The following is a 12,663-nucleotide window of genomic DNA, read 5'->3' as shown; positions in this document are numbered from 1 at the left end:
ATTTACTATTGATTTAAATTTTTTTATGAGTTTTCATTTTACTTGTCACCTATCTCGAAAGAATGTACAAAACCGAAGTATAAACCAACTTTCAACTTGGTGTATTTCAGAAATAAATTTACGGTCTAACTAAATTCAGAGTAATAAAGATTATATAATGATGTACCAGTGTTAACAAAAAACTAAAGAGAATTTGTACTCTCTACACACCACTTTTCTCCTATTTGCACTCCATACTCTATATCCCTCCAATTTTCTTCCCCCCAACATTACCATTTTCCCCCCATTCAATGATATCCCACCTTTGTTAGTATATTTAGCTAATTTACTCAAAACTAAATTCATGATATATCATTTTAAGTTTAGTATATATATGTAGATACTTGGATAACTTTTTCAAAAGGCACCAAAAGAGTACACAAGGAATAAAATGACCAAAAGATATTCCATTAAAGAGGTAAAAAAACCTTTCTACCATTACTTTTTAGATATATGAATCTAAATAATTATTTAAATAAAAATATATTTTGTTATTTTTGGGTAATACATTTTTCCATTCAAATTTTTTTTTGATTTTTTTTTTTAATTTTCTTTTCAAAATTTTATTTTGAAATCTAAAAATTCTATTTGAAACTACTTTTAAATTTTGTGTTTTATATTTGGCTATTTTGGATATTAATTTATGTATATTTTTTAAATCCTAAACTCCAACTCCCAAAATCTCACCCCTCTAATCTAAATCACAAATCTAGATTAATTAACATTAGATATATAAGTGTATATTTATTTCTTAAGTGAAATATTTGAGTCATTTTAACCCCGTTATATATTTATGATATAACTATTTAGTGTCATCCTAGAATTTTTTTCTAGATATGTTTTTATTTTTTGACCAAAAAACCAAAATTTTCTAGCTAAACTGTTACCTATAAAATTAATAATATGATTTTAATTACACTGAAAGTTTAAACTTGTTTTTTTTTAACTTCTTATTTTCATACCAAACTGAATAAAATCTTACCAAACTAATTTATGATAGAGAATAAATTTTGCAAAATAGACCAGAAATACAAAATGATATTGTCTTCCAAACCACCTTATGAGGAAACATTACAAATCTTAACTAATGAAGTTATAATATTTTCAGTGTTCCACAATTTTTCAAATCAATCTTTTCCTTTTAATGCTTCTGACACATGTAAACCAAGTCGATAGTGTTTTTTTAGTCTCACTACTTCTGGGTCGAAGAACCTTGACTCCCTGCGTTGGAATTCATATCCAAAAGTAGTCATTTCTCAAAAGTTAGAATATTATTTATAAAATAATTAAAGCTTTAAGAGTATTTTATTCTGGAGAATTCACCGACCTGATTGTATTTTCTGTCTCTCGGATTAAAACTGAAATGATAGACAAAAAAAATGTAAGTGCTATAGTAGAAACTGAAATGATCACTCTCTCACTCCCTTAAATTGTTAAAGAACCAATGGTTTATTTTTTTGTAATGCTGGCAACAATTTGACCCAAAAAGATGTAAGTGCACTTCTAAATGAAAGAATCTATGAAATAAGAAATTAGGTGTCGATGATTTTAGAAATATAAAGACACCAAGAACGAAATGTGGAAAGTTTACGTGGAGTTTAGGACCAAACTGATGTCAGGTCCCGACATTTTTGAGCCTTCTCTTCATCTAACTTATGGATATTTGCACACAACGTTAAAAGATTTTTGCCCCAAAAAAATTTCAGAGTATCGAGAAATTAATCAAAAAGCATTTACCAATGAAGCCAAATATTGCAACAACTGAATCATGAAAGACATGAATTTCCTTCAAATCTAAAACTTGCCTCAACATTGTGAAGCACAATGGTTTCATCTTCAAGCCTAACACCCAAGAGAAACAAAAGAAGATTAAATGAATTTTCCTACTTTTTGGGTTCGACTTTCAGTTACAATAAATAGTTACCGGATGCAGAATTAAAACCTATCTTTTATTAAACAGTTTATGCTTTTTAATCTTGCAAAAGTTAACAAAGAGATTTCACCTATCGAAATAGTCCAATTGAAGTGGTGGAGCAAAATCTTTGAGTCTTTTGTACCATTGCCATTGTATCCAAATTGAAACATCCAAGAAGATGAATTCATCTCTAAATTCCCATAGAAAAGAAAGCATACTCATGTTTAAAATCACAAAAAGCCACGAACTTTGAGAAGAAGAGAAACATGCTTACAACGACATGCCTTCAACTCTCACAAATGAATTTGGGAAGTTGCCATTATTAAAAGGTTCGTTTGAGATATAACATGAGTTATGAATCAGGAGGAAGAATTATATTTAGAGCAAATTAGACGGTGTATGTGTATATTAGACGAAGTTGCTAAAACTGAAACTAAAAATGCATTAAAGAGTACGTAGTGAAACTATTTAATAAAAAGAAATAGAGACGATCTCAAATAGAACTTGGATGGAACAAATGCCACACACTAATTTTTATCTTTTTTTTTCAATAATTGCCTTTAATTTATGTAAGTGTCCCTAATCAAACTTTTTTTTTTATAGATGACCCATGCTACATAATGTGTTGGATCCGCCCATGGTTTTAACATGTTGCAAAACGTATTCAAACATTGAAGCTAAATTGCGTTCACATTGGTCCAAATTTACCCAAACACAAGCGATCAACAATTTGTTGTGCCTTAGATAACGATGGAATCTCTTTATATTCATGTTCCAAAAGTATTTAATAAAATGGATTTCTTACCAAGTTCTTTGACATTTTGCCTTTTGGTCTAATGAAATATATAAAAATTACTCACAATATTTTATATCAAAACTGATGTTGGAAAACATTAAAATAAACTATTCTTTCGATGAAAACGGAGAAACGTTGTCGTTTTAATCATCTTCTTCAACGTTTCGAAACAAAAAAAAGCTCACTTGCAAATTCCAGAGAAAGAGAGAAAGCTCGAGACTTTCGCCGGCGCAGAACCTCGTCGGAGAGAATCGGTACGATCTTCATCTTTATCGATGTCTATTGTCTATTGATTGCTTTCCTTTCAATTACTTTTATCATTTGCGTCTCATCATCGTGTGACCTAGACGATCTTGTTCGATTCCTACGCTTAGCTGATTAGTGGGTTTTGATTTTTAAGGTTAACGGATGTATTGGGTTCTCGCCTATTGAACGTTTGAATCTGAAAAGAGTTTAGATTTAGCTTAAACGATGAAGAAAGGATCAAACTTTAGAGATCTTAACTTAACGTTTCTTAGAGCATAAAAATCGAATCTTTCTATTTAGGTTTTGCGTTATCAGATCTCAGATAGACATTGATTCAGTTCTGTGTATTGTTTATGCACACTTTCAGTACCATGTGAGTTCCATGAAGGTGGGAGTTAGTAGAATCTGTTTTGGCTTGTTCTGTTGAAGAAGACATTCAATGTTATCCATCCCTGATGCTAGAATGTGGAACCTAGCTTCCAGCTATCTCACCGGACCGAAACACGAAACAAGAAGACCAGTACATACTCATGTGGAATGTTCAGATGATGATGAGTCGTCTGTAGGCAGCAAAGATGAAGGTCTGGAGTGTCCCATTTGCTGGGAGTCATTCAACATTGTCGAAAACGTTCCCTACGTGCTATGGTGCGGCCATACGATGTGCAAGAACTGCATCTTGGGACTTCAATGGGCTATTGTGAAGCTACCCACGCACCCGGTTCAGCTCCCTCTCTTCATCTCATGCCCCTGGTGCAACAAACTCTCCTTCCGTCTTGTCTTCAAAGGAGCTCTTAGATTCCCTCACAAGAACTACTTTGTGCTTTGGATGGTCGAGAGGATGAATGGCGAGAGACGCAATTCTCCAGGGAGAGATCAAACAGATGGTAACAATGATTGTACAAGGGAGGCTCCTCCTCCGTGTCTCCACCACCGTCATCTTCGTACTCAGTCTGTTCCGAGGGATGACATACAGACTTCACTGAGGAAGTCTTTGGTTTTCTTTGTTCAGTTGACAGCAAAGTTCCCATTGGTTGTCATGTTCCTGCTGATTATACTCTACGCAATACCGACCTGTGCAGCTATTTTGGTGATGTACATTCTAGTCACTCTCTTGCTGGCTCTTCCGTCGTTTCTCATCCTCTACTTCGCTTATCCTTGTCTTGACTGGCTCGTCAGGGAGATTGTCACATAAACATTTCTTTCAACAAGTTACTCCTAAGACTGGTCCATCATCCATGTACGTATAATGATTAAGGAATCATCCTCTTTCTTTATCTATGTAGGAAGGTATAATAGTATTGTGATATTTGAGGATCCTGCCCTGTGATTGATTTGCTTGAGAATAAGATTTGTGTTGAAAAAAAAAACTTTTTTTTGTTTACTGTAATACTAATCTTGATTAGGTAAACCATAGAAGTATATTTCTATTGAACTGTCTGAAAAATTAGAGCTAATGTGAATGTCATAATTACACAACAATTTCCATTTAACGTTTCATTTTATATTTTAGGTTTTTTCTTTCGATTTCAGCTTCTGAATTTCGGTTAATTGAATCTTTTTTATGGTGTTAATGAATTTACTGAAGTGAAATAATGAACATAAAAACTTTGCTATTAGTCTTTGGGCTTCAACATCAGAAAATAATTAAATTCCAATTGAAATGTAAGCCTCTAGAATTTAGAAAAACTAAATTCTTCATCATCTTTTATATTTTGGTGAAAATAACGTGATGCAATCAACAACAACATCCATATTATAATTTTTGTATGTCTTGATCAAAATTAATGAAAATGTAGCATATGCTATCATTCAACATCATCAGCTGCTTCTTCTTCGTCTATTTCCTCTCCAGAGGCATCAACTATCTCTTCATCTGAAACAAGCCAATGAGAAACTAAGTACACACACACACATCTAACAAACCAAACCGCCAAGATTTAGTTCACAAAGAGAACAAGAACAGGCGAGAGAGCAATACCTTCTAAAACCTCTTCCATTGCATAGACATTATGTAAAGAGTCTAGCCTTTCCTCAACTTTTACACGAAGTTTCTCACCAAAATCTGCACTGCTACTATCTGCAAAAATAAGAGATATTAATCTATGCAACAAAGAAGTTACATCAAAATCTTACAAAAGGACACTTCAAACAATCATTACCACCAAAATAGTCAACCCTGGCAGCAATAGAACACTTGGCAGCTAGACAACGAGCCATACGTCCCTTGTTTCTAGCAGATGCTCGGCCAATGAATGAAGAGTGGAATATCAGACCGTGCTTTGGTGTCTTTCCACCTGTTCTCAACGCCCTGTAAATTTTATTCACAACATAGTTAATTAAAAAAAAACTGCAGTAAAACAGTAGAAAACAATAAGACATATGGTCTTTAAAAATGCACCTTCGAAGTGCCCTCTCAGCTCCAAGAATCTGGAGAGTTGAAGATGGGTGCTTTGCAAGATTCCTAAGACTTCCCGCGTGTGAAATCAACCTGGCTGCAACCGTCTCACCAATCAATGCAGCCAAGTTTGGAGCAACGTCCTTCACTTTAACAACAAGGTAGTCATACAGCTTCTTTCTGTAATCAGTTAGGTCTATAACTCCCTGAGCAAAGGTCTGGGCATGTAACAAATCTAGTGGTGATAAGTCAGGACCTTTAAGACACACAAACATTTTTTTTTTCAGAACAAACAATACCATGTTTTTATTCATTGTAAATTTGTATAGATCTATTACCCATAGATGCTTGTCCAGCCTCAACAAGCTCTCTTGCTTTATCTTCATCACCAAGGACTTCAGTAAGCATTGGAACATGCTCTTCAGACAACTTTGACTTGTCCTCTATAATCTTTGAAAGTTGAGCATACATGTAATTGTCATTAACTATCTTGTCTAGCTCAGGGAAGTGCGGTGAGTACCATTCTCTGATCAAGATCATTATAATAAAACTACTTAGCTTAATCAAAATTTTCTAATCATAGAGAATAACAAGCAAGCAAACAATTAACAAAAACAAACCTGGTTCTCATAGCGTAGGAGTTGATATCTTTATCAAGCGTGTCAAGCAAGGAAATAGTTTGAATAACCATATGATCCTCTTTGTTCACATTGTACTTGACCTTTGCTCTACTGTAGCTAAGAGCTAATCCAACTTGAGGTTTCTCAAGACCACCAGGCTACATAGAAGAAGAACATGGTGTTTCACTAAGAAACATATGCAGAAAGAATGAAAAATAATCAATCAGATCATCACCTTGAAGTCATTGATGAAACTATCAAAGTGCTGACGAACACCTCTAAGAAGCTCTTGGACAAACTCATTGCTCTGACAAGGAATCTTAGTAGCCTCGGATATGCAAGAACCGAGTTTTGGGTCAGATACTCCTAAGCTAAACTTAGTCTCTTTGCCTTCTTCCGCTTTAGGGAGATTTAGTTCAAGAAAACTTCTAAGCTCCTCACTCATAAACCCTAAAGAGTAAAACGAAAGAGATGTAAGTTTCTGGTTTCTTGATTTACAAGCAATAAAAAGACGAGAATGGTTTACCTTCAGAGACGGCGTTGACTTGGTTTAGAGCATCTTGTGCAGTCTGCCAAGGGTGAAAAGCAGTTAGCTTGACGACCTGACCGAACCGAGCAAGGTCGGAAACTGAGCTTTGAACAGCCTCAACGTTCTGACCGATCTCATTGAGGCCATGCACGTCGAACAGGGCGTAGCCGGAGGATGATTCGTAGAGAACAAACATAGCCATTGGAATTGTAGAGAATGAGAAACTTAGACCTATACCCTCTTTGAAAAGAATCAAATATATACCCTAAACCTAAGCCGACTTTGGTCCAACATTAATTTCATGAGGCTGGCCCACTAACCTCAAAATTACACGGTTTAGTTCAGTTATTATAACCTTAACCAAAAACAAAAAAAAGTAGAAAACGTAAAAAATGTATTTAAAAAAAATCTAGAATAATGGCAAGAGTTCAGTTACTGTTATGCTTCACGTGTCTTCTAGCATCTGTGACACTTATGGAAGTTGTTTCAGCTCACCCAAAGATCAAACCATATCTACCTCAGATTGAAGATCAAAGACAGTGAACGATATAGAACCTTACACAGTTAAAGGTAGTGATGGTCTTTGTATCTGACCTCGAGAAAGAATGTCCCAAGACGAACAAGTTCAAAGCATTCTTTGACAAACTCAGAGCATACGCCAAAGAATGTTTTCCCAATAGGTAAAAAAAAAGACAAAAGAAAGATTATGATAAGGACATGAAGGCCAAAGCTGGGAGTCTCTTACACTCCATAGCTTCTTTAAGTGGATGAAGTATGTGGGGGGATAAGACTATGGGTGGCGGCAAGAAGGAAGAGAGTGAAGAGTCCATGAAGCTAACGGCAGAACAACAGAAAGAGATCAAAGAAGGGATTCTTAAGTGGGAGACAGTGATTGCAGGAATCACAAACACAATGGTAAAAGGCACAGCTACAAACGCTAGCTTCAGTAGTGGAGCCTCTTTCAAAGATAAGTTTTGTAATAGTGAAAATAGACTGTAACCGCTCTCTATGTAAACATTCAGAAGAGACTGAATCCTAAGCAAAGACATGTTGAAGAAAGCATTAGATGAGAAATTGAGAAGAGCGTTGAAAGAGCATGTAGTAAGTTATTTTTCATAAAGTTAGATCCTTGATTGCATTGCACTAACAAAATCTGATTGTGTTCTACAATATGAAACATAAAGGAAAGAGTTAAAGTTGCATTATGGTTCCTCTTTCACAGCAGCAAAATCAAGTCCAGTGATCTTCATTGGTCCAATGTTAACTGCAAGAATCACAACGGTCATTTAGATTGTGCTTATCAAGCAAAGCAAGAAAACCATAATGTAATGAGATGACACAAGAAAAGAATTGTTGGGTTTATACGTACTAACAGCATCAAGTCCAGCTAGTTTGGGCATAAACTGTCGGATATGGTCCTCTGCTGCTTGATCAGCCTTCAATGTCTCACACTCGAACGAAACAGATACTTTCTTCTTCCCATGCTTTTCTTCCACTAACCCAATCACATCTTCCTCCCAACTAAAAAGGTTTTATAATTCAACTCATTGGCATGTTGTCTCTGAAAAGCTATGACCTTCCCACTCTATATGTAGTAAAACAATCACTTATGTTCTGGCATATAAAAGATGCTAGACAAGGAGGACTTACCCATGAGCATGCTCAACATCATTGATTCGAGCAGCATCGTGGCCTTTGCATTCTACTACAACTGTTTGTTCCTTCTTTCTCTTTTTTTTTTTCAAGAAATGGCAGGACTCAGTGGGTTTTGAAGTGAAGAGTAAAGTTTGTTAGGAACTGAAGTGATAAAACTCATACATACATTGTAGTCTATGATGGTGAGCTTCATCAACCGATAATCCTCACCACGGCTGCACTCAGTCTCACAAGCCAATTCTTTGTAAAGACAAAAAAAAAAGATAGTTCAATACTAAATCATATCCTTGTCTATGTTCCTAAACTAATAGACATACAAAGTTGTATACCTTGTTCAACCACTGTCCTAGTATCAAAAAGCTGTAACTAGTGCAAAATTAAGTCTTTAGTCTAATAAACTTTAGGAGGACCAAACAGATGTTACCAGTGCCATGGAGGCCATAGCAGATGGAGAGAGGCATGTGAATGAAATGGCCAGAGATGGAACCACATGGCAATAAAGCTATTGAAGCTACTCCTTCCTTCACTTCTCCTTCTTCCTTCTTCTCTACCTCTCCTTCTCTTTCCTCATCTGCAATCACAACGATCATGAAAACTAAAGAAACAACTGCGAGATGATGATAAAGTCTGAAACTTTACCCATTGTTGATTTAGAGAAACCGACGTCTCTGATTCTACCCAATGTTCAAAATCTCCCCTTTTCTCTCTTTGTTCTGCTTTTGGGTGATTCCATACTCTAAAACGTCATCGTTTTGAGGGGGGTTCTCACGACGTCGTTTTGTCTATTCACAAAGCATGAACCTTTCTGTTCTGTATCTCCCCTCCCTCGTTGCCTGCACATTCCACAGCCTCAGAACAAGCTCCACTTAAGGTTTAGTGAATCCTTTACGCCAAAGTTCTCAACTTTATGCTGAATTGGGAATCAATTTCTCAGCTTTTGTTCGTTATTCTTCGTCTGAGTTATGCTAAAAGAGCTTGTTCTCTCTGCTCATGTGTTGTAGATTGCTCTTGTTCACTGTGTCTCCCGACCAGGTTAAAGTCATGGGGGAGATGTCTTGTTAAGTCCTCTCTCCACCACTTCTACATCGAATCAACTGTATTGTGGATGTCATTCCGTTAAGAAGAGCAGTTGTCATTGGTCTTTGAGTCACTCTTTAGACTTTGCATTGACCATGAAGCTAAAACGAAGACGCCTAGTTTACGTTAGTGTAAAGATTGAGTCTTTATCTTTAGGAACAACGAGAATGTGTTTCAGTAAAGTGAGTAGTGAACCAGACAGAGTTGAAACTATGGCTTTGGAATGTGGATTGAAAGAAAGAGAGAACGAGATGAGTTTTCTAGATGGGGTAGAACTAGAGAAGCCTGAAGGGGTTAGGAAGAGTAGGATACATTATCTAGAGGAGAGGGACGGGTGAACAACGTGTACGAAGCTGAGAGAGTCTGGAGAGTTATGATTACTGATGGTCTAATAGGAACGGAGGTTACATATTCTCTTCTCGTTAGCATCTTTGTCCGGTGCGGGAGAAGCGAGCTGGCTCTCGATGCATACGACGAGATGATTCACAAGAACATATCTCCTAGAGGTATGCATGATGAGTCTAGTGTTAGATTCTGTGTGTGTGGAAAGATTTTAATGTTAATGTTTGTTTTGTTTACTTGAACAGAGAGTGGAGCCTGATGTGTCGCTTTACAATGCGGTTATACATGGGATGTGTTTAATACGTGAGTTTAAGTTTGCGAAGGAGCTGTATGTGGAAATGAGAGAGATGAGGTTGGAGCCGGATGGTAAGACTCGAGCTATGATGCTACAGAACTTGAAGAGACTGTGAAAGTTGAAGGTGGTGATGCTTTTGTCTACTCATATACTTGTTAATTTTGCTACCTTGATATGAAATGGAATAAAACAACTAATAAAAAAGTTCTAGCAGTTTTGGCAAAAAAAAAAAAATAGAGAAGATAGCAGGATTGGATTGTGCACTTTTTCAGCTGTTAGTTTTTTTTTTTGACATCAAATAATTATTCAAATACTCTAACCAGAGCTGGTTTGAAAACTGAACCGGAATAAAACAACTAATTTGTCAATTGTTAACCTTCTTAGTGCCAATTTGAGTAAAACAATGTACGATTGCTGAGGTTTTTCTCGTCTTTAGATTAGGACTCATGGAACGTTGCTGTACAAACCTATGTTTAGCAACTTGTAAATTTGTAATCTCGTGTAAAACCCATCCGGTTTGGTTCAACCGGTCAATAAAGATAAAATGCGTGCCGGGTTGTAACACATGACAACGACTGCACGACGTTTTCAAGCTATCTTCTCTGTCTTCTTTCTCAGTTCACGGGATCGATTTATAGTCAAACCCATAAAGTTAACACCTTTCAATCTAGCGAACTCCGCCGTCAACTCCATGGCCTCACGCCACCACCACGCCTGCTCACAAAGCCATAACCACCACAATCAAATCCCTCTAGTCCCCACGTCTCCACACTGCTGCACCCACTCCAACCACCCTTCGCCACCACCACCTGATACTCTTCTCCATCTCCTCGCTTCCTACCTCCAAACCCATCAACAAGAAACACACTTTCCTAACCAAACCTGCTCCTGCAACCAAAACAACGTTCCACGACAACAACACGACCAAGTCATCCTCTCCTGTCTCCTACGCAAAATCGATGCTCTCGAGTCATCTCTCAACAAGTTCGCACCTTTCCACGACCAACGCCGCGACCGACACTCCACAGTAAGAGACTCCGCGGCGAGAGTCATCCAAACCCATTTCCGCTCTTACCTTGTCCGAAGATCCATCTCCTTCAGGCATCTCAAGGAGCTTGCAGTGATAAAATCTAGCTTCTTGTCTCTCAAGTCTTCGGTTTCGGGCAAACCCATTTTCCCTTACAAGGTTGTTTCTCGGAAAGCTACGGACTTGCTTCTTCAATTGGATTCGATTCAGGTATAATGTGAATAAAGTTTTGTCCTTTTTGGTTTTTGGAGATGTTTGATTTTAGTGTTCGTTTGGTTCTCTGTTAGGGTAGGGTTGATCCAATGATACGGAGTAGTAAGAGATCTTTGAGCAGAGATCTTGTGAGGTTTTTGCAGTACGTTGATGATTGTGTTGTTAGAAGGTATGCTGCTGATGTGAGCTTTGTGGGTAGCCACAGCAAAAGGCCTCAGGGTTTTGGTGTAGTTGAAGAGAGAAGAGTGGAGAAGTTGAGAAACCGAATGGGAAAAGTCTTTGTTACTTGTGATGAGGGTGAAGAGTTGGACTCCACTACTGATGACAGTGAAGAAGTCTCTATCGATAAGAGAAAGAGTGGTAGCTCTAAGTTTAGAACTGGGGCCAATGTAGTGAAGCCTACTGTTAGGAAGACCATGGTACTTGACAAGAACAGGACTGTGTATCAGGATGAGTCAGTTGATAGTAGCGAGGAAGAAACCCTTGTGGTAACCAGGGATAATGAAAGGAAGCACCATGGTTTGAAAACTAGGAAGATGGTTTTGGTGAAAGAAGGTGGAGGAAAGAGCCGTGTGGTGAAAACTGTGAGGTTTGATGAGGATGGGAATGTGTACAAGGTTTATGGAGATACGCCAGAGGCGAGCAGCATTAGCGAGGAGGGAGATGACTCAACAAGCGGATCAAATGATGGTAATGGAGACAAGAAAGGGAATGAAGTTGAGGAAATCAAGTATGTGCCTAAGGAAAAAGAGGGCTTTGAAGAAGAAGAAGAAGAAGAAGAAGAAGAAGAAGAAGAAGAAGAAGAAGAAGAAGAAGAAACTCAATCTGAAAAAGAAGTCTCTTCTTCAGAAGGCAGTGAAAGGGACGCAACGGGAAGTAATGAACACAAGAAGAGGCAGATCCAGGTTCAAAAAGGAAACTTAATGGTCTCTCCTCCATTGCCACTAAAAATGGAACCTTAACCAGTGAATCATGAAAGATCCAAGTCCTCTTCTTCTTTGGTTATGCATGGCTTTTAGTCTCTTCCCTGAACCCAAATAAGGTTAACTTTCTTTGTTGTAGAAACTGTAACATAAGCAGATGGTTCAAGATTAGGTTGCAACATCCTCTGGGAAGATCTGTGAGAGTTTTTTAAATTCTTGGTTTGCTGATTCTGTGTCTTTTTTTAATTCTCCACGAAACTTTTGAGTTGAGCATTTTCTTCATAGATATTCTTTTGAGTGTTGGTTTCCTTAGTTGCCTGTGGAGATCAACTCAATAAGAAGTTCTGTTTCTTGCATTGTTCTTGAGTGTGTGTAATATATTATGCTTCTAAAATATAAGTTGTATCAATCGAACCATATAGTATCAGTAGTACCGTTATTGGATCTTGCCGACAATGTGATTAATGATTATAGTCTCTTGTGTGACATTTGTTTGCTAGCTTAATAGTATTAAACCCTGTTCAAAAACGTGGTCGCCTAAACGTTGTTCGAAAAAGTTGATCGTGGCGAATATGCCCAAATCGGTGTAG

The 12,663-nt window shown here is 37.3% G+C and overlaps 4 protein-coding genes and 1 pseudogene across 5 annotated transcripts; 3 read left to right on the top strand and 2 right to left on the bottom strand.

The window, feature by feature from the left end:
* Positions 1-2,772: 2,772 nt before the first annotated feature.
* LOC125603720 lies at positions 2,773-4,428 on the top strand. Its single transcript, XM_048774553.1, has 2 exons — positions 2,773-3,004; positions 3,364-4,428. The coding sequence occupies exon 2, from the start codon at positions 3,436-3,438 to the stop codon at positions 4,186-4,188; it is 753 nt and encodes a 250-aa protein (XP_048630510.1). The 5' UTR covers positions 2,773-3,004; positions 3,364-3,435; the 3' UTR covers positions 4,189-4,428.
* Positions 4,429-4,731: 303 nt separating this feature from the next.
* Positions 4,732-6,802, bottom strand: LOC106370140 (nucleolar protein 56). The gene is made up of 8 exons (XM_013810203.3): positions 6,538-6,802; positions 6,247-6,461; positions 6,012-6,169; positions 5,730-5,917; positions 5,395-5,647; positions 5,156-5,304; positions 4,975-5,073; positions 4,732-4,869 (listed from the first exon to the last, which is right to left on the bottom strand). The coding sequence occupies exons 1-8, from the start codon at positions 6,740-6,742 to the stop codon at positions 4,802-4,804; spliced, it is 1,335 nt and encodes a 444-aa protein (XP_013665657.2). The 5' UTR covers positions 6,743-6,802; the 3' UTR covers positions 4,732-4,801.
* Positions 6,803-6,957: 155 nt separating this feature from the next.
* On the top strand, positions 6,958-7,539 carry LOC125603716 (annotated as a pseudogene).
* Positions 7,540-7,622: 83 nt separating this feature from the next.
* On the bottom strand, positions 7,623-8,881 carry LOC125603717. Of its 2 annotated transcripts, none has more exons than XM_048774545.1 (6): positions 8,836-8,881; positions 8,621-8,767; positions 8,363-8,436; positions 8,191-8,270; positions 7,910-8,061; positions 7,623-7,804 (listed from the first exon to the last, which is right to left on the bottom strand). In XM_048774545.1, exons 1-6 carry the CDS (start codon positions 8,837-8,839, stop codon positions 7,743-7,745), a joined length of 519 nt encoding a protein of 172 aa, XP_048630502.1. In that variant the 5' UTR covers positions 8,840-8,881; the 3' UTR covers positions 7,623-7,742. The 2 variants fall into 2 exon arrangements, with proteins under 2 accessions (XP_048630502.1, XP_048630503.1); XM_048774546.1 differs by having other exon boundaries at positions 7,914-8,061; positions 8,836-8,858.
* Positions 8,882-10,532: 1,651 nt separating this feature from the next.
* On the top strand, positions 10,533-12,529 carry LOC106371102 (BAG family molecular chaperone regulator 8, chloroplastic). Its single transcript, XM_013811135.3, has 2 exons — positions 10,533-11,147; positions 11,225-12,529. The coding sequence occupies exons 1-2, from the start codon at positions 10,602-10,604 to the stop codon at positions 12,110-12,112; spliced, it is 1,434 nt and encodes a 477-aa protein (XP_013666589.1). The 5' UTR covers positions 10,533-10,601; the 3' UTR covers positions 12,113-12,529.
* The last annotated feature ends 134 nt before the right edge of the window (positions 12,530-12,663 follow it).

Source organism: Brassica napus, unplaced genomic scaffold, assembly GCF_020379485.1.
Source record: "Brassica napus cultivar Da-Ae unplaced genomic scaffold, Da-Ae ScsIHWf_382;HRSCAF=603, whole genome shotgun sequence".
Lineage (NCBI taxonomy): Eukaryota > Viridiplantae > Streptophyta > Magnoliopsida > Brassicales > Brassicaceae > Brassica > Brassica napus.
Note: the sequence above shows the minus strand (reverse complement) of the source record. Positions and strands in the feature narration are given on the sequence as shown.

Coding starts and splice junctions, on each gene's coding strand:
- LOC125603720 (XM_048774553.1), top strand. CDS start 3,436: ATGTTATCCATCCCTGATGCTAGAATGTGGAACCTAGCTTCCAGCTAT.
- LOC106370140 (XM_013810203.3), bottom strand. CDS start 6,742: ATGGCTATGTTTGTTCTCTACGAATCATCCTCCGGCTACGCCCTGTTC. Junction 6,170..6,246: donor GTTTCATCAATGACTTCAAG/GTGATGATCTGA, acceptor TCTTCTATGTAG/CCTGGTGGTCTTGAGAAACC. Junction 5,305..5,394: donor GCTGAGAGGGCACTTCGAAG/GTGCATTTTTAA, acceptor TAAAATTTACAG/GGCGTTGAGAACAGGTGGAA.
- LOC125603717 (XM_048774545.1), bottom strand. Junction 8,271..8,362: donor TCACCATCATAGACTACAAT/GTATGTATGAGT, acceptor AAAAAAAAAAAG/AGAAAGAAGGAACAAACAGT. Junction 8,062..8,190: donor GATGTTGAGCATGCTCATGG/GTAAGTCCTCCT, acceptor AAACCTTTTTAG/TTGGGAGGAAGATGTGATTG.
- LOC106371102 (XM_013811135.3), top strand. CDS start 10,602: ATGGCCTCACGCCACCACCACGCCTGCTCACAAAGCCATAACCACCAC. Junction 11,148..11,224: donor TTCAATTGGATTCGATTCAG/GTATAATGTGAA, acceptor GTTCTCTGTTAG/GGTAGGGTTGATCCAATGAT.